The 21,391-nt window shown below is 52.1% G+C and overlaps 2 protein-coding genes across 7 annotated transcripts in view; one reads left to right on the top strand and one right to left on the bottom strand.

The window, feature by feature from the left end:
* DRC3 (dynein regulatory complex subunit 3) overlaps positions 1-2,647 on the top strand; it is a 34,813-nt gene extending 32,166 nt beyond the window's left edge. For 4 of the 5 annotated variants that reach the window (XM_023244617.2, XM_006939907.5, XM_019817265.3 and 1 more), the window contains 2 exons: positions 1,627-1,758; positions 2,359-2,647. In XM_023244617.2, coding sequence (XP_023100385.1) covers positions 1,627-1,758; positions 2,359-2,472 — 246 coding nt within the window. In that variant the 3' untranslated portion in view covers positions 2,473-2,647. The remainder of the gene's footprint in view (positions 1-1,626; positions 1,759-2,358) is intronic. The other variant, XM_019817267.3, reaches the window with a different exon arrangement.
* Positions 2,648-3,716: 1,069 nt separating this feature from the next.
* Positions 3,717-21,181, bottom strand: ATPAF2 (ATP synthase mitochondrial F1 complex assembly factor 2). 2 transcript variants are annotated; one of them, XM_019817272.3, is made up of 8 exons: positions 20,868-21,181; positions 10,510-10,554; positions 10,107-10,252; positions 9,497-9,594; positions 7,794-7,874; positions 6,472-6,584; positions 5,832-5,947; positions 3,717-4,137 (listed from the first exon to the last, which is right to left on the bottom strand). In XM_019817272.3, the coding sequence occupies exons 1-8, from the start codon at positions 20,998-21,000 to the stop codon at positions 3,928-3,930; spliced, it is 942 nt and encodes a 313-aa protein (XP_019672831.1). In that variant the 5' UTR covers positions 21,001-21,181; the 3' UTR covers positions 3,717-3,927. The 2 variants fall into 2 exon arrangements, with proteins under 2 accessions (XP_019672831.1, XP_003996392.1); XM_003996343.5 differs by having other exon boundaries at positions 3,717-4,065; positions 20,868-21,178.
* Between the last annotated feature and the right edge of the window lie 210 nt (positions 21,182-21,391).

The following is a 21,391-nucleotide window of genomic DNA, read 5'->3' as shown; positions in this document are numbered from 1 at the left end:
CAGAGAGCCCAATGAGGGGTTCAAACTCATGAGCCGTGAGATCACGACCCGGCCCAAAGTTGGAAGCTTAACAGACTGAGCCACCCAGGGGCCCCTGACCCATTTTTCAAAACCACCAGGAACATCTTGTGATGAGTGAGTGCGGCTGTAGCTACTTCTAGGTCATCAGGACATGCTCCAGGACAGGCTGCCTCAAGCTGACAGGCTGGAAGGGCGTACACATCTTTGAGCCCTTCCCAGAGTCTGGCCTGGGAGCCTCTATGCACAGAGGAAGATCTCGATAACTTCCTGTCATTTGTCCCATGTAGCCGTGCTAGCCGGTCCCCCAGGTGCCCATTCCCTGCCCCAGCTAGCCGGGCTTTTCTACATGGGATTCGATGGAAAACCACCAACCCACAAGGTGTTCACAGGTATTACTCTGAAAAGAAGCCTGTGGCCAAATAAACTGGCAAACCAAGAGGAACAAACTTAAAAGGGTTTATACTTTCCAGAGCCTTCTCTGGAAAAATGTTGTGCGCCCTGTGAAATTCAGGAGGGGCCTAGGGTGTGCAAGGCTTTCCCAAATGCATTCGACCAAAGAAAAAGTTTTTTATCTCAAGATTCCATAGAACATATTTTTGGAGACTATTAAGTTAACCACTACTAGATTACAGAAAACAAACAAGTATTTATCTGCTCTACAACGTAGAACATTCAGGTCCCCTGCCTTACACAAAGTACCTTCCTTCAAAGTGGAGGCAACTGTTGGCTAAGGCTTTGGAAGCCTTGCCCTACTCTGGGAAATGATTCCACCTGATTTTCAACAAGAGCTGCAGTGTGGACACCTAAAACCGGCCAGGCCTGGTAAGGGGTGGTCATTTTCAACAACTTTTAAAACATTTTTTTTAAACACTTTTTATGAGAGACAGCACAACTGGGGTCGGGGCAGAGAGAGAGAGGGAGACACGGAATTCGAGGCAGGCTCGGGGCTCCAAGTTGTCAGCACAGAGCCCGATACGGGGCTCGGACCCATGAACCGCGAGACCATGACCTGAGCCGAAGTTGGACGCTTAACCGACTGAGCCACCCAGGCGCCCCGTTTTTCGACAACTTTTTAGAAGGCAGAAAACAAGGTCGGGAACAAGAAGGCAGGAGACCCCAAGTGTACTCCAAGGTTCAATCTGGCTAACATGAGGGGCAATGGAGAGACAACATGGGGCGCAGAGGCATCGATTTACAGGGCCCTCTGTCCTCAGAGCAGCCTGGAGACCCCTCAGCCAGACTCACGCTTCCCACCTGACCAGCCGGTTTCAGGCGAGTCAGACTTGGGGGCAAGCAAGAGAGAACCACTGTGAGAGCAGACGTCCTGAAGAAAACACACTCCCAACTAGCATTGCAAAGTCGACGCCATGGTGGGCCCTTTCCCCATAACATTCGCCGCTGCTCGGGTCTAGGAGGCGTTGTCCCTGGAAGGTGGGCTGTGACACGAAGGTGGGTTTTCCACTGGGCGCTGAGCAGCTGCCTCCACTAGCCAGGGGACACTCAGCTGGGTTTCTCTCTGGCCCTCTTTGTGCCGGGGCGGAGGGCGGGGTGGGGGTGGGGGGTGGTAACGAGACACACGCTCCCTTGACCTTTCTCGCTCACCAGCTTTTTGTCGACAAAGACACGATTGTTAATGCTGTTGGGACGTCGCATGACCTCCACCTCCTGAAGATCGACAATCGAGAAGATGAGCTGGTGACGCGGACCAACTCTTGGTGCTCACACTTAGTGGACGCGGTGAGTGAACGCGCGTCACGTACGCACTGTGCCCAGGTCTCTAGCTACCGGCCGGAGAGAAAGGGGAACTCTTTCCCCGGTAGCATAGACTCTTTGCAATAAGAAATAAAGTAGGATTGGGGCGCCTGGGTGGCACAGTCGGTGAAGCGTCCGACTTCAGCCAGGTCACGATCTCGCGGTCCGTGAGTTCGAGCCCCGCGTCGGGCTCAGGGCTGATGGCTCAGAGCCTGGAGCCTGTTTCCGATTCTGTGTCTCCCTCTCTCTGCCCCTCCCCTGTTCATGCTCTGTCTCTCTCTGTCCCAAAAATAAATAAACGTTGAAAAAAAAATTAAAAAAAAAAAAGAAATAAAGTAGGATTAAGGATGGCAGAATTCCACACTGAAAACAGCGTTTGCCCCCACAGACTTTAAAAACCCCCGTGCTAACCCGTCCTAACTCCTGCCTCAAAGACACAGATAAGTGGATCGAGGAGGCTTTAAAATAAACGCGGATGGAACTATGCACATTTCAAAGAACGATTTCCTTTCCCCCAAATCGGACTCAGAGAACGTAAGCGAGTTCTCTGACTTAAGGACCTCGGGCTTTGGTTTCATCCCTCAGATCCACAAGGATGAGATCATGAGGAACCGCAGGCGCGTGAAGGAGATCCATCAGTACGTCGACCACGTACAGAACGAGTTGGACAACCTGGAATGCAGCGAGATCATAGATTAGGGCCGCGCCAGCCCACACGGTCCTTCCCGATGCAGCCCTCAGCCCAAGAGCACACTCACGCGACCGACAGCCTCAGAAGCGCTTCTGGGAATTTCTCAACCCAGAAGCCTCCTAACCCCATTCTTCCCCCACCCCTGGGAAGGGTAGAGAAAAATAAAGAATTATGTCATCTTTTCTCCGGTCTTTAAAAAAATAATCAGAATTCCCGTTCGTTCCTGAGCAGGAGAAACAGTCCAAGACAAACAACTGGCCAGCCTACTGACAGCGACCTCTTGAGGGGGCTGCCAGTGAGCCAGGAGACTCTTGGCCAGGGCCCGGTGACAGCTGTGCGCCCACCGTTTCTGACGCGCCCAGGGCAGGCTGCCGGCAGTAGGCAGAGGAGGTGGACATGGTGTGAGCCCTTCTCTCCTCGTGCTGCGGAGTGACGCCCGAGGCCGCAGACCCCAGCATAGCCCTGGGGCCTGGGCCAGCCCCCCAAGGCAGAGGCCGAGGCTCCCTGTGGCTCTAAGGTTGGCTGCGGGGACCAGAGTACCCTCTGGAGGTTAAGGGCACGGGCTGGACCTCCCCCATCACCTCTGCAGCCTGAGCTTCGTCTATGAGGTGGGGGTACGACAACAGTGCCTCCTCTGAGCACGGTCAAGGGGGTCAGGGAGGGCACGTGGAAAGTGTGGAGAAGCACCCCCTCCACGAGGGGGGTGATGCCATTTTATTACTCGGGTACCAGGACAGGCGACTCAGACTCTTTTGCTGCCCAGACTCTCGGATTCTTCCTGCTTCCCTTGCACTGGGTCCTGGCACCAGGAGACCCCAGCTGCCACCCAGGGCAGAGCAAGTGGCCACGTCGGGAGGACACGGAGGGCTCCTGGAAGCAGGACACAAGTCAGGTGGCCTTGCCCTGCCTGCCTGGGCTTTTAACCCACAAACAACGCCGATTTTCTATTTTCGAGAGTAAATTATTTCTTCTAAAATACCAGGAACAGAAATAACCAGCTTAGAACAAAAAGGACTCAGTTTCAAAAGATGGTTTGATTAAAAACCGGGGGTGGGGGTGGGGGGAGGCTTCAGGCCGAGGGCTGCACAGAGTTGTGTGTTGACGTGATTTCCCCAATTGCGTGAGGCTCCCGGCCACGGGCGGCAAATAGCAGAACGTGCCGTGGGAGGGAAGCTGTTTGACCTTGGTGAAACCCAGACACGACAAGAGGGACGGAGAAAAGTGGAGGTGCAAATGAAAACAGGGCTCCACATTTCCAGGGGAGAGAAATATTTAATAAAATCAGGTTGGGAGGAAGTCACTGGTTTGCTTGGCCGGCTCGCTGGCTGCCGGCCGGGGCGGGGGCACCCAGCTTGGACCTCGACAGCCGCTCTGGGTCCCGGGGGCATCTCGGGGCAGCGCCAAGCTGGGGCGTCTGTGGCCGTGCGTGCAGCCTCTGTCCCGCTGGGACTGCCCGCCCCGCCTCACTGCTGCAGGAGCTTGTGTTTCACCGTGGCGCTCTCGGAACAGAGGTGGACGAAGAGGGTGCCGGCGGCCGTGCGCGCCCGCAGCTCCCGCAGCTCGTAGTCGTGGGCCCACTCGATGTTGCCCCACTTCTGGATCTGAGGGGAGGACGTGACATGCCGCTGGGTGACTGGCCAAGTGTCCGCGTGCCAACCGGCCAGAGCCCCCATCTTGCCAAAACACAAGACCCCCGCGGGGGAGGCGGCAGGTGAGAACACGCAGGTGGGCAGAGCAGGCAGCCATGCTGACGGGGTGCGGACAGTTTGGGAGCGGTGCCGTCCAGGTCCAGGGCCCAGAGGCACCCACTGCCACAAATGCCACGTGCATCTCCCCCCAAGGGGGCCCAGCCCGAATGCCATCCTCCTCCCACAAGGAGGCTGGTGGGAGGCAGCCTGGAAAATGTCATCCTCTGCAAGCTGCCTCGCTGGGCTGGGCTGCAAGTGCCCCCCTGCCTACCGCCCCCCCCCCCAGCGTGGGTGGGATAAATAAATCAACCAAGGCCACACGGTCGCTTCAGTTCCGACTCCCCGGGGGTGCTGCAGAAACCTGTGCTCTGCACGCTGGAGCCGACTTGTGGATTGTCTCCAGGGCTCTAACAACTGCAGGGGAGAAGCCCAGACACGCAGTGTGGCCATCCAGATGTCAGCGGGACTCCAGCCAGGCCCTGCTGGCTCCTCCCTGGCCACAGGCCCTGCTGCCCCAGCCCATCCAGGAACTTGGGATCTGCCACGCCACACGAGCTACTGGGATCTTTGGGCAGCCCGGTCAATGTGGACAACTGTGATCTGTCGTCTGAAGAGCACTTTACAGCTTTGGAGAGGCCTCCACACGTAACCCAGGTAACCCCCTGTTTTGTGGCAGATCGAACCTAGTTCAGAGACTGATGGCCTGGCTCGGGTGCCACCTTCAAATGCAGAGCCCAGAATAGAGGGCAGGTTTCCTGGCGCCCCCCCCCCACCTCCCAAAGCCCTCACACCCCCACATATCACTCCCTGCCTGTTTAATTGTTCCTAGCTGGCCTCTTTTGCGACAGAGAAACTGTTTTTACCCCTGGCATTTTTCTGAGCAGATGACTAGACGGACTTGGGAAATAATGTCATTACAAAAGGGTTTTCATCATGCTAGGAGCCGATTTGTAATAGCAATTAACCTTCTGAGGTTGGAAAGAAAGCAGTAAAAAGACTGCAGAGAACACCATAATTCTCAGAGTTAAAAAATGCAAATGACAGTGTAGCGAAACCATATTAATTTCAAACCCACTAAATGAAAACTTATGTACAAACAGCAGCCACCCGTGTTTGCTCTGCCAGCCAGATGACCCACCGTGTGAGTCAGGGCGCCAAGGCTCAGCTTAGCCTCTGTGTGAGCACGAACGTGGCTCCTAGTCCTGTTAGCGGGGCCCGTTCTTCGGGGCCCAGGCAGACGACCTTGATCTGCCTGTGAACCTCTATCTGTACATAGTGGGGAAGGCCTGGAGTCACCCAGACCTGGCTCCCAACCCTGGCTCCAGCATTTTCCGGGGGTGGGACCCATGCCTCAGTTTCCCCCTGTGTAAAAAAGGGATAACAGCAGCCCCCACCTGGCCAGGTTGTTCAGAAGAGGTGAGGCGTGAGGGGAGAGCTAAGCATCGTGTTAGAACACAGTGGGAGCCCTCCTTGCCCTTATTTTGTGTTATTATTTCTTGACAATACTTTCATCGGCCCTTAGTTTTGACTTCTGGATGTACATGAAAGTGACAGAAGGCCAAATCTACATAAGAACATTTTAGATGGGCTAGCTCCCACCCCCAGTTAATCTGAGTCAGGGAGAGGAGAGGAGAGGTGAGGCCCTGAGGTACCCCACCTCGGGCCGCTGGCTGCCTCACCTGGTACTCCTCCTCCAGGCGTGACAGCAGCACGGCCTGCTCCACTGTCAGGTGCCGATCAATCAGGCCCAAGGTCAACACCATGGACTTGAGCTGGGTCACCACAAACTCAATCCCTGCGGGGATACAAGCCAGGTCAGGATCCAGGGCCCACCCCACCCCAAAACAGGGCAGTCACTGGACCTACACTTTGTGAGTCCCTGCAGCCCTAGAGAGGTACAAAAGCATGACCTGGGGGAGAATGGTCACAGGGGACATGTGCTTTGCGGTCGGCTCTGTATTCTTTCCCCACTCTTAGCCCTCTGGTTTCCCTCGGGGGTGTGATCCCACTTCCGCTCCTGCCCAGAGTGGGCACGGGACCTGAACCTATGCTGTCAAGAGAGCTCCACCCTCTGCCCAGTGACTGGTTTGCGGATGGCCACGTGACTGGAGCCAGGCCAATGAGATCTGCAGTTGAGATGCCTGAAGAGGAGAAAGCCAACCTTCTCCTGGGAGGGTGGGGAGCCTGCTGTCCCCCTTGGACTGAGTAGAAGGGTTAGCATCGGGGCCACCCCCTAGAGTGCCCCTGTGACACTCTGGGCTTCGGATGCCTATGCCCATCAGGCCGCCCTCCCAGGCCCGTAGGAAGCGCCTCAAATACCTTGTAGGGCCCACATGTTGTAAGAGGCCAGGTGGCTGGTGAGCACTTCCCGAGTCCTGGCTGGGATGCTGGGCCCCATTATGCTGGTGGAGGAGCCGATCTCCACATCGTATCTGCAAGGAAAACGCTTCGCTGTGTCCTATTGCGTTGAAGCTGGCTTCAACAATGACACATTTTCAAGAACGGTCCTAACCATACAAGGCACAGGAGAAACATAATGGAGTAAAGGCAATTTTTGTCATTTTCTTTCATATGTCACTCATTTTTCCTGTTGGTTTAGAAATATTCTTGCTGAAATTTCTAATAGTAACACCGTGAATGGCCAGGTTGTTTTGTAAACCATTAAGGATGAGAATCTCAAGTGCCACCAAAAGCGGATAATTTTGTACCAGAGCAAAGATCTCCAGGCACCGACGCTATCGTTATATTTCATTAAACTCTGCAGTGACACCGTGCCTTCAGAGCCCTTACACAATGCTGTAGTGGTTACATTTTATGGGATCCTTTAGTGCAGTGGCTGTGCCTTTTACTATAAAACCCAAGGATACCCGGCACACTGTGGGCATTCAGGAAACGCGTACAAATGAGACTGACCGATATCACTTCGGTGAAAAATGGTTTGCCAAAAACAACTCTGTGTACGCTTACAAAATACTACGGTCAGAGCAGTACCATGGTAGGAGCCCTTCCAAACTCCCCCGGAATGAAATGAAATTGAATTCATGTTGCCACCCCATCAACAGTTTGTTCGACTTTGCACAAAAGGACCTTTCTGCTAAGGAAACATGCTGGGTATCGTCAATTCCTAGAAGCCTTACATTCACAGGATAAACGTTACCAGACTCGTCCTCACGTGCGTACGTATCACACACGCCGTTTTCGGATTTAGTTTAATGGTACAGCACTCGTGGCCATGATAAAGACGGTAACTGCCCAGATCTGAGTATTTACCGTGTACCAAGCGGGATACTGGGCATCACTTTGTTTGCTCCTCACAATACACTAAGAGGTGGGGATTATGAGGACCACTCACAGACAAGGAAGCTCAGAGAGCTCACGGCACTAGCCGCGGGTCACCCAGCCAACCGTGGCAGAGCTGGGGCTCCATCCCTACGTTCAGCACAGCGCGAACGGACGGCAGGTGCTTGGTGCGTGGTGACTGATACTGACTTGAGGAGGATTTTTTCCCAAGGTGCCCAGTCCCGTCCCTAAACATGCGAGAGGTGCTGAATTCCGCAGGTCAATTAGCCAAGGGCTTTGCTGGTCCAGCGTGCCCCCTGACCGCACCAGCCTGCCCAACACTGTGGGGCCGCGCCTCTTACCTTTCTTCGGCCCATTCGATGATCGGGTCCCACTCGTTCCTTTGAAGTTCCACTAACGTCGCTGGCTCATCCACCCTGTAGCTAATTCATTGCAAAAGTCACCTTCGTTACTAAAAAAGTACAATTCTTTCACTCAGTGACAGACGATGGAAAAACACAAAAGGCCACCGCAAAAAACCTCTCCACTCAGTTCCCCCCACCCAGCCCTACCAGTCCTTCCTGAGAGCAGTAGTTCTCAAAGTGTAGCCTTGGGGCCAGCAGCAGAGCGTCACCTCAGAACCCGATAGAAATGCCAGTTCTCTGGCCCCACCCCCCATCTATGGAAAGCAGAAGCTTGAGGGGTGGAGACCAGCAATCTGTGTGGTTTTTTTTTTTTGTTTGTTTTTTTGGGTTTTTTTTAGCGTTTATTTATTTTTGAGACAGAGAGAGACAAAGCATGAATGGGGGAGGGCCAGAGAGAGGGAGACACAGAATCTGAAACAGGCTCCAGGCTCTGAGCTGTCAGCACAGAGCCCGACGCGGGGCTCGAACTCACGGACCGCGAGATCATGACCTGGGCCGAAGTCGGCCGCTTAACCGACTGAGCCACCCAGGCGCCCCCAGCAATCTGTGTTTTAACAAGCCCTCTAGGGGATTCTAATGTAACCTTGGGTTTGAGAACCACTGTCCTAAATGTCCCCAGTCATCTGACAGGCCAAGGCTTGCAATGCGGTCGATGCCATTCCGAACACTAACACTGCACCCGCAGATCCACAGGATGCTGATCCTACGATGATCAGGATCCTGGGATGCTGTGCCAGCTCAGTCACTGCGTCCCTACCTACCCTAACCCTTCCGAGAGACCGTGCCCCTGGCCACAAATTGCCCGTGGGCACCTCGTGAGCCCACATGCAGCTCCTGGCTACACATGCAGCTGCTGGCTCGGATGCCTGACGCCACGTGGTGCCACTTATTGTGACAAACAGACCCAGAAATGGGAGTCGGCTGAGGGGAGCTGCGCGGCAAAGCCTCACGGGGAGGGAAGACGAGGGGACACCCCGGAAGGCCACCGTGTGGCGTGAGCAGAAGGGAGAAGAGACACCGTGAGTGCGCAGGAAAATGGGCCGCTGCGATGATCAGGCTGTGGGACAGCTCAGGATTCTAGAGCACTTGGGCTGGCCGACACGTGCCGCTCAAGCACTTCTGTCCTTCCCCAGCTTGCCTTCAACACCACGGCCCAGTTAGCTGAAGAACACTGGCACGGCGGGGGAGGATTCAGAAGTGGAAGCAGCCAGCTCCTGAGAACGAGTGACCGTCTCCGGGTCCAAGCTGACGAGTGAGAACAACGATGCCTACGTGAGAGTGTGCCGGCGGCCACAGGTCCAGCATCGAACGCCCACCGGGAGTTGGCCAGTGACCCCCTTGGTCCTGGAGCCCATGAGAGCTACATATGCTACCCTACCCCGGCCCGGACAAAAGGACAGCTGCCGGGCTGCAGAAAGGAACGCCCGGGGCTCTGCCACTGGTGTACCCCGAGGAGCCCTCCCTCCCAGGGACGCGCAGGGCGGGCGGCTAAGCGGTGATGTCAAGCAGACCGCCTCCCTGCCCTCTGAGATAAAGGAAAAGGGTCTGCGTCTTCCGCTGATAACTGTCTGGGCAAATGAGGCAAACAGCCCAAGGGACCCACTCAGTCCAAGGGGAATGCCCATCTAAATGTCAATTACCAGATGGTGTCGGTGTCCAGAAACTTCACAGCCGCCTGGATCAGCTGGTCCTTGTTTCGCTGGGTAGGGTTGTCTAGAGACGTGTTGCACAATGTGGTCTGAATCAGGAGGCAAAAAGCCCCGTCACCACCACAGGGCCCAGGCAAAAAGCACTGCGTCCCAGGGGACACTGCCTCCAACCACAGCAACACGGAGAACCAGACAGCACCGCCCAGGAAGTGCTGGCGCCAAAGCGAAGCCCCCGGCCCCACGTGTCTCCACAACTCCAGCTGTAGCACATCTACCGAGAGCTCCGTGCCACACGCTGTGTGTGACAGCCCGTGGGCCCGTGGGCTTCTCACAGCAGCCCTGGGAGTAATGAAGCTGCCCAGGTCTCGTGCTCTCCACTACCAGGCTCTGCTCTATGTAATTGAATCCTTATGACATCCTTGTTCTGAGCAGGGGGACTGCAGCGGGCCAGACCAGCAGGGGAAGGGTCAGCACGCTCAAGGAGGCGAGTGTGGCTGGAGTCCACCCCTGAGGGCCTCATCTGAATTTGGAAAAGACTCTCAATTTTTGCCAGGTACCCTAGGAAGCCAGCAGTCGGGGTATACGTTCATGAACTTGTTACCAGGTGCATGGTGTAGAACTTGATGGTGTCCTGCTGGGAGTCCCATTCAGTGGCCACTGCGATGGCCAGGGCCTCGCTGGGGACGGTAAAGAGCTTGGCTTGGGGAGTTTTCAGCTTCCTGTGGTCCAGGTTTATCTCAAAGCCACCTTGAAAGATCAAATGAAAACCTCTCAGGGATTGTTAAGTGGAATCGAGTGACCATTCCTATATTTAGCTACTTGAATTGGTGCAGACAAAGACAACTCTGAGTCCCTTCACGGAGGGCTTACAGAAACCTATCCAACAAAAGCGCGAAGGGTAATCTCACTGCTGAAACCAGCTAGGGATGAAAAATGTTTCTACCCATTCACAGAAAAAAAAAAAAAAGAAAGAAAGAGAGGCAGTCAAAACTTCAGACACTCACCTTCACCCTGTGTGATGCTGACATTCTGATAAAACCTCTTCCTTTCTGTAAAAAAAGATTTTTCAAAAAGGCAGTTTAAAATAACGTCGAGACGGCTCAGGAAGTGACAAGACCGGCTAGTGTCATTACTGCTAATGCTGATTGATTGGCTTGATTTTCATATCACTATTCAAGGTCTGCCCTACTCTACGCGGCATAATCAACAGCTTCTGATTAAAGTTGGAAGGAGGAGGGCATGCACTCTCCAGGGATGAGGGAGGAACAGGACATACTGGTCATGCCCCCGCCAGCCCCCGAGCCCAGGAATAGTCTGATCACGAAGCATTGCAAAGCTGCAGACTGTCTGACGTGACGGATTTTTCCAGCACTTTGTGCTTTAACGTCTAAGCATGCTACTCCCCCAACACCACCCCCACCAGCACTGCCCCCATGCCAGAACAACGTGCTCCCATCCAAAGATCGTATCTGAATGTGATAAAGCCCGAGATCCATTTTGGGCAAGGGTCTGATGCCTCTAAGTAGGCAAGAGAGGAAAGCCAGTGTGGACGTACGTGTGCACGTGTGTGGTAAGGGGAGATCCCAGGAGCATTTCTCATCCTCTCTATCCAATTAATTAACCTAATTAACCAGCTTGCCTGTGTATTCAACAAGAACTCCAGGCAATTCCTTTTTTTTTTTTTTTACTTAATTTTTTTTAATGTTTATTCATTTTTGAGAGAGAGAGAGAGACAGAGTATGAGCAGGGGAGGGGGAGAGAGAGAGGGAAACACAGGATCCGAGTTGTCAGCACAGAGCCTGATGTGGGGCTCGAGCCCATGAACCGCGAGATCATGACCTGAACTGAAGTCAGATGCTTAACTGACTGCGCCACCCAGGTGCCCCTCCAAGCATTTCCTTTAAGAATGGGGAAACAGGGGTGCCTGGGTGGCGCAATCAGTTAAGCGTCCGACTTCAGCCAGGTCACGATCTCACGGTCCGTGAGTTCGAGCCCCGCGTCAGGCTCTGGGCTGATGGCTCAGAGCCTGGAGCCTGTTTCTGATTCTGTGTCTCCCTCTCTCTCTGCCCCTCCCCTGCTCATGCTCTGTCTCTCTCTGTCCCAAAAATAAATAAACGTTGAAAAAAAAAATTTTTTTTAAAAAAAAGAATGGGGAAACAGGGGCGCCTGGGTGGCGCAGTCGGTTAAGCGTCCGACTTCAGCCAGGTCACGATCTCGCGGTCCGTGAGTTCGAGCCCCGTGTCGGGCTCTGTGCTGACAGCTCAGAGCCTGGAGCCTGTTTCCAAGTCTGTGTCTCCCTCTCTCTCTGCCCCTCCCCCGTTCATGCTCTGTCTCTCTCTGTCCCAAAAATAAATAAACGTTGAAAAAAAAAAAAAAAAAAAAAAAAAGAATGGGGAAACAGGAGTGCCTGGGTAGCTCGGTCGGTTAAGCATCTGACTCTTGATTTTGGCCCAGGCCGTGATCTCACAGTTTCATGAGTTCAAGCCCCATACTGGGTTCTGCGCTGACAGCACAGAGCCTGCTCTGGATTCTCTGCCCCTTCCCCTCTCATGTGCCGTCTAGCTCAAAATAAACTTTAAAAAAGTGGGGGGGGGGGGGGGGGGAGAGGAATATGTGTCCTATGATATGTGAAAATAACTTGAATAAAACCTTGTATGAAAATGTAAACAAATCCCCCCTCTTCTGCTTGGAGGGCTTAAAAACCAAGAGGGCCTCATAGGAATTATGCAGATTCCTTCAGCTAATAAGGAACAAGTAGGTCACATTTTGGGAGCTAAAAACCATAACCCAGTCTTAACCTTTGTTAGCACAAAACCTTGACTCTTTCATTCGTTCCTGCTGTTCCATATTCACTGGGTGCTAAAAGCCTTCAGAGTCCATTAGTGAAGTTACTTGTTGGAAATAACAATGCAGCATGTGGAGGAGGGAACTCATTAGATTTTAATGCTTTTTAACTTCTTTTAGTGCTTAAAAAAAAAAAAAAAAGCAAACCAAACATAAAATAAAATGAATTCAGGGGTGCCTGGGTGGCTCAGTCAGTTAAGCATCTGACTTTGGCTCAGGTCGTGATCTCGCAGTTTGTGAGTTCAAGCCCCATGTCAGGCTCTGTGCTGTCAGCTGAGCCTGGAGCCTTCTTTGGATTCTGTGTCTCCCTCTCCCTCTCCGCGGTTCACACTCTGTCTCTCTCTCTCTCAAAAATACACATTAAAAAGAATTAATTCAAATAGACTATGAAAATCAGGAGAGCTTCGTTTGTGCATGGCGGGGGTGGGGGGGTGGGGAGGTAAAACGGAGGCAGAGTATCTGGTCTTCCTCCAAACGTGGTATTTTCAGGTTTTCCACGACCCATCAGTTTTTCCCAAATTTCGTGTTCTATCATTGATGCTTCAAGTCCAAACTGCATGTCCACAGTCACGCTTTTACTAAAGCCCAACGGGTTTCCCACTTCCAAAAACCGTATGCCTACCAGGTGCCAGGTACTATTCTAGGTATGTGGGATAAAACCATGAATAAAAATGACAAAAATCCCTGTCTTTATGGAGTCTAAACACTTAAAAAAATAAATAAAGTGGCAGGGTCTGGCCACCGAGATGCTCCTGCATTATTATGGCCCGAGTTACCACCTTTCCCTGAAACGGTAACAGTGATTCTCTCACACATTTGACTCCAAGATAGAAAGTCTGCACCATCCTGGTGCTTTCAAATGCCCCTACTTCACGTGCCATCCCGTCACGTTCGGGTAGCAGATGAAACACGAACCTGGAGGCCTCCTTGCATAGGTCTGGAGGCACCCGGACCACATCCAGTATGTTCTCCAATGCCTGAGCTGGGCAACGTGTCTAAAGCCAGGCCAGACAGGAAGTGGGAAGAGATCTGAAAGCTGACTCATCACCAGTGGGGGAAGGATCTGCCCCCATCGGCAGGAAGCGCCACCAGCGAGCATTCTAGCACACAGCGCGACACAGCCCCGGGAAGTGGGCCCAAGAGACCTGGACTTGGGGCAGAAACTGACAGCACAGGCTGAGCCTTCCAAAGCTGCCAGGACAGTGAGGTTTCCCACGAGGGAAGTCTTTTTTTCTCTGCTTTGCTGGTCAGGCTTTGGTTCCTCTGTCCTGGCCAGGTCCCCCTCTGAATCTGATTCAGAAAACTGGAAGGGAGTGGGAAGGCTAGAAGGGCAAGGATGGGTCAACCCAAATTGCTCAAAACAGCAGTAAGCCATGCAGAAAGAGACGACGGCCCTGGGCGAAAGGGGCACAAAGTCTGCCGGGCTTCAGGACAGGGCAGGCCCACGTGTGGCGTGTTTTAAACACGTGAATGCAGTGGACACGGGGAGGGGCAAACTTCAGGCTTAGAACAAACTTCCAGTGAGTAGCGACCCTGTTCCAGGAAGGGGAATTAGACCTGGGGGTCAGAATCAAAGCTCACCCCTGCTCTCAAGGCACTTCCTGTCTCCTGGGAAGCTGAACGCGAATCCAGCCAAACAGTAAAGTGATTTTGAAGGCCCAAGTACAAGGAACACTGGAAACACACACAAACACACGCACACACACCAGGAGAGCCTAATCTCATCTCATCGCGGGCTAAAGGAAGATCTCCAGGCAGTCAGATTTCATCTGAGACCTGATGGAGAGGCCGGAGTTGGCCAGTCTGCACTGATGGATTCTTTTTTCGGAGGGGGGGTGGGGGTGTGTGTGGAAGGAATTTCCAGCAGAAGAAACTGCTTACAGGAAGATCTTTGGCCTCATGAGAGCATGAGAGTTTGGAGAACTAAAAAGATGGTCAGAAGGACAAGAATGTAGCTATCCTGCAGAGGATGGTTCGAGATGCCCAGAGAGGGGGGGGTGAGGGCCAGATCTGGGGGAGGGGGCTGGGTAGGTCACAGTACGGAGACAGAGGGAGCCAAGTTAGAGGTTCACATAGGAAAACAAAGCCAGGATCTGGAAGACTAATTTGGTGGAATCCATGCCCCCCAACAATGTCAAAAGGTGGAGGTTCTTCACCTGAACCCTCAAAGGTCTTGGGTCACGTAAAATAAATCGTGAGACCAGGAACCTCGGAAGCACCCATATTCTCAGTGAACACAGGACTAGCTGTCAGCAACAGGGACCTCATCTTTAAAGATGAAATTAACACCTAAGCCTTGTAGGATCACACAGAACTTGGGTCTGTTCTCAGTATGAATCGCTCTCTTTACAGAACATCTGTTTCAGTGGCAAAAACACGGTCGGTGCCTTTTACACGTGGACTAACTATGTAGATATAAAGACATAGGTATGTGAACAAGTATTGAATTTTAAAAGCTAGCCCCAAGAAAATAGGCTACATACACAGAGAAGCAGCGAGCGACTTTAAAAACCTGCTCGTGTGATGAGTGACTTGGAAATTAATGACCATCAGGTCCTTCTCCTATGAGGTCATTTCAATCCATAAAAAGAAACAGGCCTGTTGGGGCTCAGTCGGTTAAGTGCCCGGCTCTTGATTTCAGCTCAGGTCATGATCTCACAGTTCCTGGGTTCGAGCCCCGTGTCGGGCTACATGCTGACAGTACTGAGCCTGCTTGGGATTCTCTCTCTCTGCTCCTCCCCCACGTGCACGCGCGCACACACACTCTCTCTCAAAATAAATAAAAAAAGAAAGAAAGAAAGAAACAAGCTGTTTTCTGTGTCCCTTCTCCTACATTCCTCCTCCTGTCCTAGGCTTCATGGACCAGTGAGCAATCTTTCTACCAGCCTCAATTTTCGCCAGGCCTTTGCTTTGGAAAGACTCAAAGCTTCAGAACTACAACTCCCACAGTGCAGCAAGAACAGAGAAAGTGCCCTCTGGAAGGTCTCAACACCTTTATCTTTTTAAACAGTGCCATCTGGTGGGCCTGAAGCCTTAAAGCTAGATTCTGACTTCGGGCATGACTCCATCCATAATCCTAGGGCGGCTCCAGACCATCTATTTCAGAACTGACAGCCTGAAAATAAAAAAGACAACCCAACTAAAAAATGGTCAAAGGATCTGAATAGACATCTCTCCACCAAAGAAAATGTACAAAAATTACCACATGAAAAAGATGCTGGACTTCATCACCATCAGGAAAATGCAAAACAAAAGCGGGAGAAACCACTTTGTAACCACTGGGCTATAATTAAAAACAGGTAATGACAAATGTTGACAAGGATGTGGCCAAATTGGGACCTTCATGCAGGGCTGGTGGAAACGTAAGCTGGTACGGCCACCTTGGGAGAGTGTAGCAGTTCCTCAAAAAGTCAGTTACCAGTTGACCAACAATTCTACTCTCAGATATGTGTCTATGAGAAATGAAAACATACACCCACGGGGCGCCTGGGTGGCTCAGTCGGACCTCGGCTCAGGTCACGATCTCGCGGTTCGTGAGTTCGAGCCCCGCGTCGGGCTCTGGGCTGATGGCTCGGAGCCTGGAGCCTGCTTCCGATTCTGTGTCTCCCTCTCTCTCTGCCCCTCCCCCGTTCATGCTCTGTCTCTCTCTGTCCCAAAAATAAATAAATGTTTAAAAAAAAAATTAAAAAAAAAAACAAACATACACCCACATAAAAAGTTGTACACACACACAACTTGTACACAAATGTTTAGAGCAGCATTTGGAATAGCCAAACGATGTTAACAACCCAGACGTTCATCAGGAGATGGATGGAGAAATAAGATGTGATATGGCCATACAACTGAATATTACTCAGCTATGAAAAACATGAGGGTACTGATACATGCTACAACTTGGATAAACCTTGAAAACAGTCTAAATGAAAAAAGAGCCTGCCCCAAAAAGACTGCATTCCATTTATGAAATGTCCAAACTAGGGAAATCTACAGAGACAGGAGGTAGAAGAGTGGTTATCTAGGGCTAGAGGGATAGGGAGGGAAGGAAAAGGTGATGGCTAAAGGGCACAGGGCTTCTTTTGGGGGTGATAAAAGTGTTCGAGAACCATGGTGATGGTGATCCTCTGTGAGGATACTAGAAACCACTGCATTCTACATTTTAAATGAGTGAATTGTAAGTGAATTGTCTCTCCATAAAGCGGTTAAAAAAATTTCTTCAGGGTTGGGGTGCCTGGGTAGCTTAGTCAGTTGGGCATCTGGCTCTTGATTTCGGCTCAGGGCATGATCTCATGGTTCGTGGGATTGAGCCCCACGCCGGGGTCTGCACTGGCAGCACAGAGCCTGCTTGGGGTTCTCTCTCTCTCTCTCTCTCTCTCTCTCTGCCCCCCCCCCAAATAAATAAACTTTAAAAACTCTTCGGTGCAAATACATCTGCCATAGCAATTAATGTAAATGAGCTAAATCACTAAACACGTTTTTTTCCCAATTGCTCTAGCATCCTGAGGAGGGGTTGGCCAACTTTTCCCATAAAGAGCCAGAGTAAATATTTTAGGCTTGGCGGGCCATATGGTCTCTGTTGCAATTAGTCAGCTCTGCAGTGAAAGTAGCCTTAGATTATACGAAAATGAATGAGGATGGCGGTGTTCCAATAAAACTTTATTTACAAAAACAGGTGGCAGGCTGGGGGCTCTGTCTACAGAATCTCCCGCAACCCAACACAGCCGCTCTATAAAGGCAGGGCAAGTAATGCCTCTGAGGTGGTAGAGATTCTGAGAAGCTAAATGACTTGTCCAGGTGACAATTTAAATTTTTTTTAAATGTTTATTTATTTTTGACAGAGAGAGAGAGAGAGACAGAGCGTGAGCGGGGGAGGGGCAGAGAGAGAGAGAGAGAGGGAGACACAGAATCGGAAGCAGGCTCCAGGCTCCGAGCTGTCAGCACAGAGCCCGACGTGGGGCTCAAACTCATGGAGCGTGAGATCATGACCTGAGCTGAAGTCGGACGCTTAACTGACTGAGCCACCCAGGCGCCCCATCCAGGTGACAATTTAAACAGAGGACACCAGCCTGGACTTTTGCTGGGCATGGCACTCAGCCAGACAAGCAGCCTCTCTGGAACACCTTCCCCGTCTATAAAGAGCTGGTGGATCGCGGACAAGCAGTATAGAGCTGGACAACCCCACACCCTCACACAGGTCTCCTTGCTGCAAAATCTCCTCCAACACCCCAGGGACCCTTTCCCAAACCCCTCCTCTCCTTCTGACACCCTTCAGCGGCACCGCCATTCCTAAGGAGCCAAGTTCAATCTGCTTGCCAACCAAGTCTTCATGGAGAAGTCCCCCACCTGGGTTTACTATTCCGCCATCCCAGAGACTCACAGAATCTCAAACCGGTAATGTCTTTGCAGTGCACTCTTTGGCCTGGTTTCAGGTACCTCCCTCCCACCGGGCTTCATTCTTTCATTCCTGTTTTCTTTCATGTTTGACTAACTACCACGAGCCAGATACTTCCAAGAGCCTAAACTAGTAAAGTATGCAGTAGAAAGGAAGCAGAGATGGTGGGTCGTGGGCCACCATAGTGGGAGGTGGCATCCACGAGTCTAAATCAACCCTCTGCCTGTGCCAATTTAAGTGAACTCCCGAATGTGTCCCTTTGCTTGTGTCATTATCTTCCTGGGATGTTGTAAAGGAAACTCTTCGGTTTCCTTTACACATTCACACAGACACCCTGTACTCCAAATGTGTGGGGGTTTTGCCACCCATCAACTCTGTGACACCAGTGGGTGTCCTACAATTCAATTCAGTTCTGACGGTATCCGCCTGGAGATAGCATCGGATCCCACAAGGGCTCAGTCCCCCAAGACTGCATTCCCCGGCTCCCTGCAGACGCCAAATGCAAGCCCAGATGGTCGGTCTCCTATGCTGCTGACCTACTGGCTATAAATCAGAGGTTCCCAGGACCCCTCCAATTTGCCAGAGTAGCTCATAGCACTCAGAAAAAAAGATTTTACTTACTAGATTACTAGCTTATTATAAAAGGATACAACTCGGGAACAGCCACACAAAGAGATGCACAGGGCAAGCTATGGGGGAAAGGGTATGGGGCTTCCGTGCCTTCTCGGGGCATGCTACTCTTCCAGCATCGCTACGTGTTCACCAACCCAGAGGCTCTCTGAACCCCACAGTTCAGGGATTTTATGGAGGCTTTATTATATGGGCATGATTAATTAAATCACAGGCCATTAGTGATCAAATCAATCTCCCGCCCTTCTCCCCTCCCCAGAGGTCCGGGGGTGGAACTGAGAGTACGAAACTCTAATCTTGTGGTCGGTTCCCCTGGCAACCAGCCCCCCCACCCTCCTCAGGTGCTTTCCAAAAGCCACCTCATTAACATAGCCTCAGGTGTGGTTGAAAGGGCCTTAAGAATAAAACACTCCTTCCGGATTTTGTATCTCTGAGGCTATTTTAGGACAAGAGACCAAATAGCGTAACAAAAGCTTCTTCTGTAGGTCTTACTGCTTAGTAATTACAAGGGTTTTAAGAGATGCGTGCCAGGAACTGCAGGAAAACCAAATACATACAGTTGATCTTTGAACAACATGGGTTTGGGGGCGCCTGGGTGGTGCAATCGGTTAAGCGTCCGACTTCAGCCAGGTCACGATCTCGCGGTCCGGGAGTTCGAGCCCCGCGTCAGGCTCTGAGCCATCATCAGGCTCTGAGCTGATGGCTCAGAGCCTGGAACCTGTTTCCGATTCTGTGTCTCCCTCTCTCTCTGCCCCTCCCCCGTTCATGCTCTGTCTCTCTCTGTCCCCAAAATAAATAAACGTTGAAAAAAAAAAAAAATTTGAACAACATGGGTTTGAACCGCGCAGATCCACTTATACCTAGATTTTTTTGTACAGTACTGTACATGTTATTTTCTCTTATGGTTCTATTATAATTTTCCTAATAACATTCTTTAATCCAGTTTACTTTAAGGATACTGAATGTAATACATATAACATACCAAATGGGCGTTCATCTACTGTTCATGTTATGGCTAAGGTTTCTGGTCAACAGTAGGTTATTAGTAGTTCAGTTTTGGGGGAATCAAAGTTACATGTGAATTTTTGCTGGTGGGGGTTGTGCTGGTGCCCCTAACCCATATGTTGTTCAATGGCCAACTGTATATTTCTCCTTATAGCTCACAATATCACAGATGCCCTTCCCTCTTTACTGGCTCTTCATGGCCCACGTCCAGGCCTTTCAACTTGGACCCTGACAGGTAAAAAAGCTCAGCTCCTTGCTGCATCCAACTCTCTCCATTTGCATAAAATTATGAAACTTAACAGAAGGATCCTCGAAGGCAACCTAGTCCTTCAACTCACAGAGGAAAATGAGGCCCAAAGGAAGCAGTCTCGTGCCCGATATCACACGGTGCCTCACAGGTTCAGCCAGCATTAAACCCCAGACCTGTACTTCGGCCACAATGCCAAACTATCTTAGAGTTCTAGATTTTCTAAAGCAGGCAGCATTACAGCAAGGTTCCTCACCCTCTGCTGTCATCTCTGAACTTGTTCTAGCCACCAACACTCTTCCTCCTCCTCTCCACTGAACTTCTACTCATCTGTCAAGATTCAGCTGAAACGTCCTTTCCATCCAAGACCCTTTCTGGAGCCTCAAAACCCCCGAGGTGGAAACAGGTGCTGCTTTATGTTCTCCCAGCTTCCTTGTATTTCCCTTATCACAAAATACTACACACTATTGCTTAATCAGACTATTATAACCTGCAGTTGACAGTGAACATCATTAGAGGGAGACCACGACTGCCTGGAAGGCCACCGTGCCTCCAGCTCTCAGCACAGAAAAACTAACTGAATGAAAAGAGAGTGTTACTACTCTTCACTCATTTAAGGCAGTCACTCCCACTCTTTCCCTAAAAATTGTCCCCAGAAGCAGTGACAAAGCCACTACCTTCTTCTAGGCCTTATCAGTCAGAAGGAGAGGAAGGAGGCATCGGGGTCAACTCCTTAGCAGAAACGGCAGGGATCGTGGTAGGCCAGTGGGAGAGAGGGCCAGAAAACCCGCAGAGAAACTGGCCAGGATGGAAGATGAATGCCGACCGAATGCCCCCGTTCCAGGGTCCTTCTGTGCCCAGCCATCGGGACACAGAAAACAGGCCGATCTTTGCCCTCCACAAACTTCTCACAGAGTCTGCTCTGTGACCTTGGTGTAGTCCTGATCCAGAACCCAAATTTCCCTGTCTGAAAACAAGAATGCCATCTGCTTTCCTTACTGGAAAGGAAAAACCATAAGCGCTGAGAAAAGCTGCACGTGCCCAATGACCCTCAAGCGGTCTGCCCTTGCCTGCGCTTCTCTTCGCCCTCCCCCCACCCCCATCTGTAGCAGGACCCGAAAGCACTGCGTAACTTCATGAGCCTGCATCCTTCCTCGGTTACCCTGCCCTGCACAGCCGAACCCCTCAGCCCATCTTAGACCGGCTCGATCCCTGGCCAACAGTGAATCTGCTCTGACCTCCCTCACCTGTTGGGGGGGCATAGGCCCGGGCAGGGGACAGGGGGTTTGGCTCCGGCCCCACGGAGGCGGTGAGGGCACCCCGAGGCTGGTTCAGGAGGCGGCGCCCCGCGTCCCGCAGCCGGAGGCAGCTCCTCCACATCGCGCCCGAGAGCCTGGGAGGACGACCCGCGCGAAACCTGAGAGCAGGAAGCAGAGTGAAGGGATCCCCAAGCCGCACGCTCGGGCTGTACGGAAACCGCTCACCACCTCCCCAGAGCCCTCAGCCTCCCCTGGACGCCGCCATCTTCCGCTTGACACCAGCGGCGCGCCGTCGCTCCGGCGCGCCTCCTGCGCACACCCCCAGTCAATCAGCATCACAAACGCACCTCGCCCCGCCCCCTCCACGCCGCGCCTCGGGATGAAGACTACAAGTCCCAGAGGGCCGCTCGCGCACCCCGCCACGTGTTTTCTTCGCCCGCCAATGGGTGGAAGCGCCGCGTGAGCCTGTTCCCGCCCCCCGGGCGCGCCCGAGCCAATCGGAAGGGTGGTGT

The sequence above is a fragment of the Felis catus genome, chromosome E1 (genome assembly GCF_018350175.1).
Source record: "Felis catus isolate Fca126 chromosome E1, F.catus_Fca126_mat1.0, whole genome shotgun sequence".
Classification (NCBI taxonomy): Eukaryota; Metazoa; Chordata; class Mammalia; order Carnivora; family Felidae; genus Felis; species Felis catus.
This window is presented reverse-complemented; position numbering and strand designations above follow the sequence as displayed.

Excerpts from the sequence above, each read along its gene's own strand:
- ATPAF2 (XM_019817272.3), bottom strand. The coding sequence starts at position 21,000 with ATGTGGAGGAGCTGCCTCCGGCTGCGGGACGCGGGGCGCCGCCTCCTG. Across the intron at positions 7,875-9,496 it reads CTGGACACCGACACCATCTG|CTACAGGGTGGATGAGCCAG; the intron begins GTAATTGACATT and ends GCAATGAATTAG. Across the intron at positions 5,948-6,471 it reads CAACATGTGGGCCCTACAAG|GGATTGAGTTTGTGGTGACC; the intron begins GTATTTGAGGCG and ends GTATCCCCGCAG.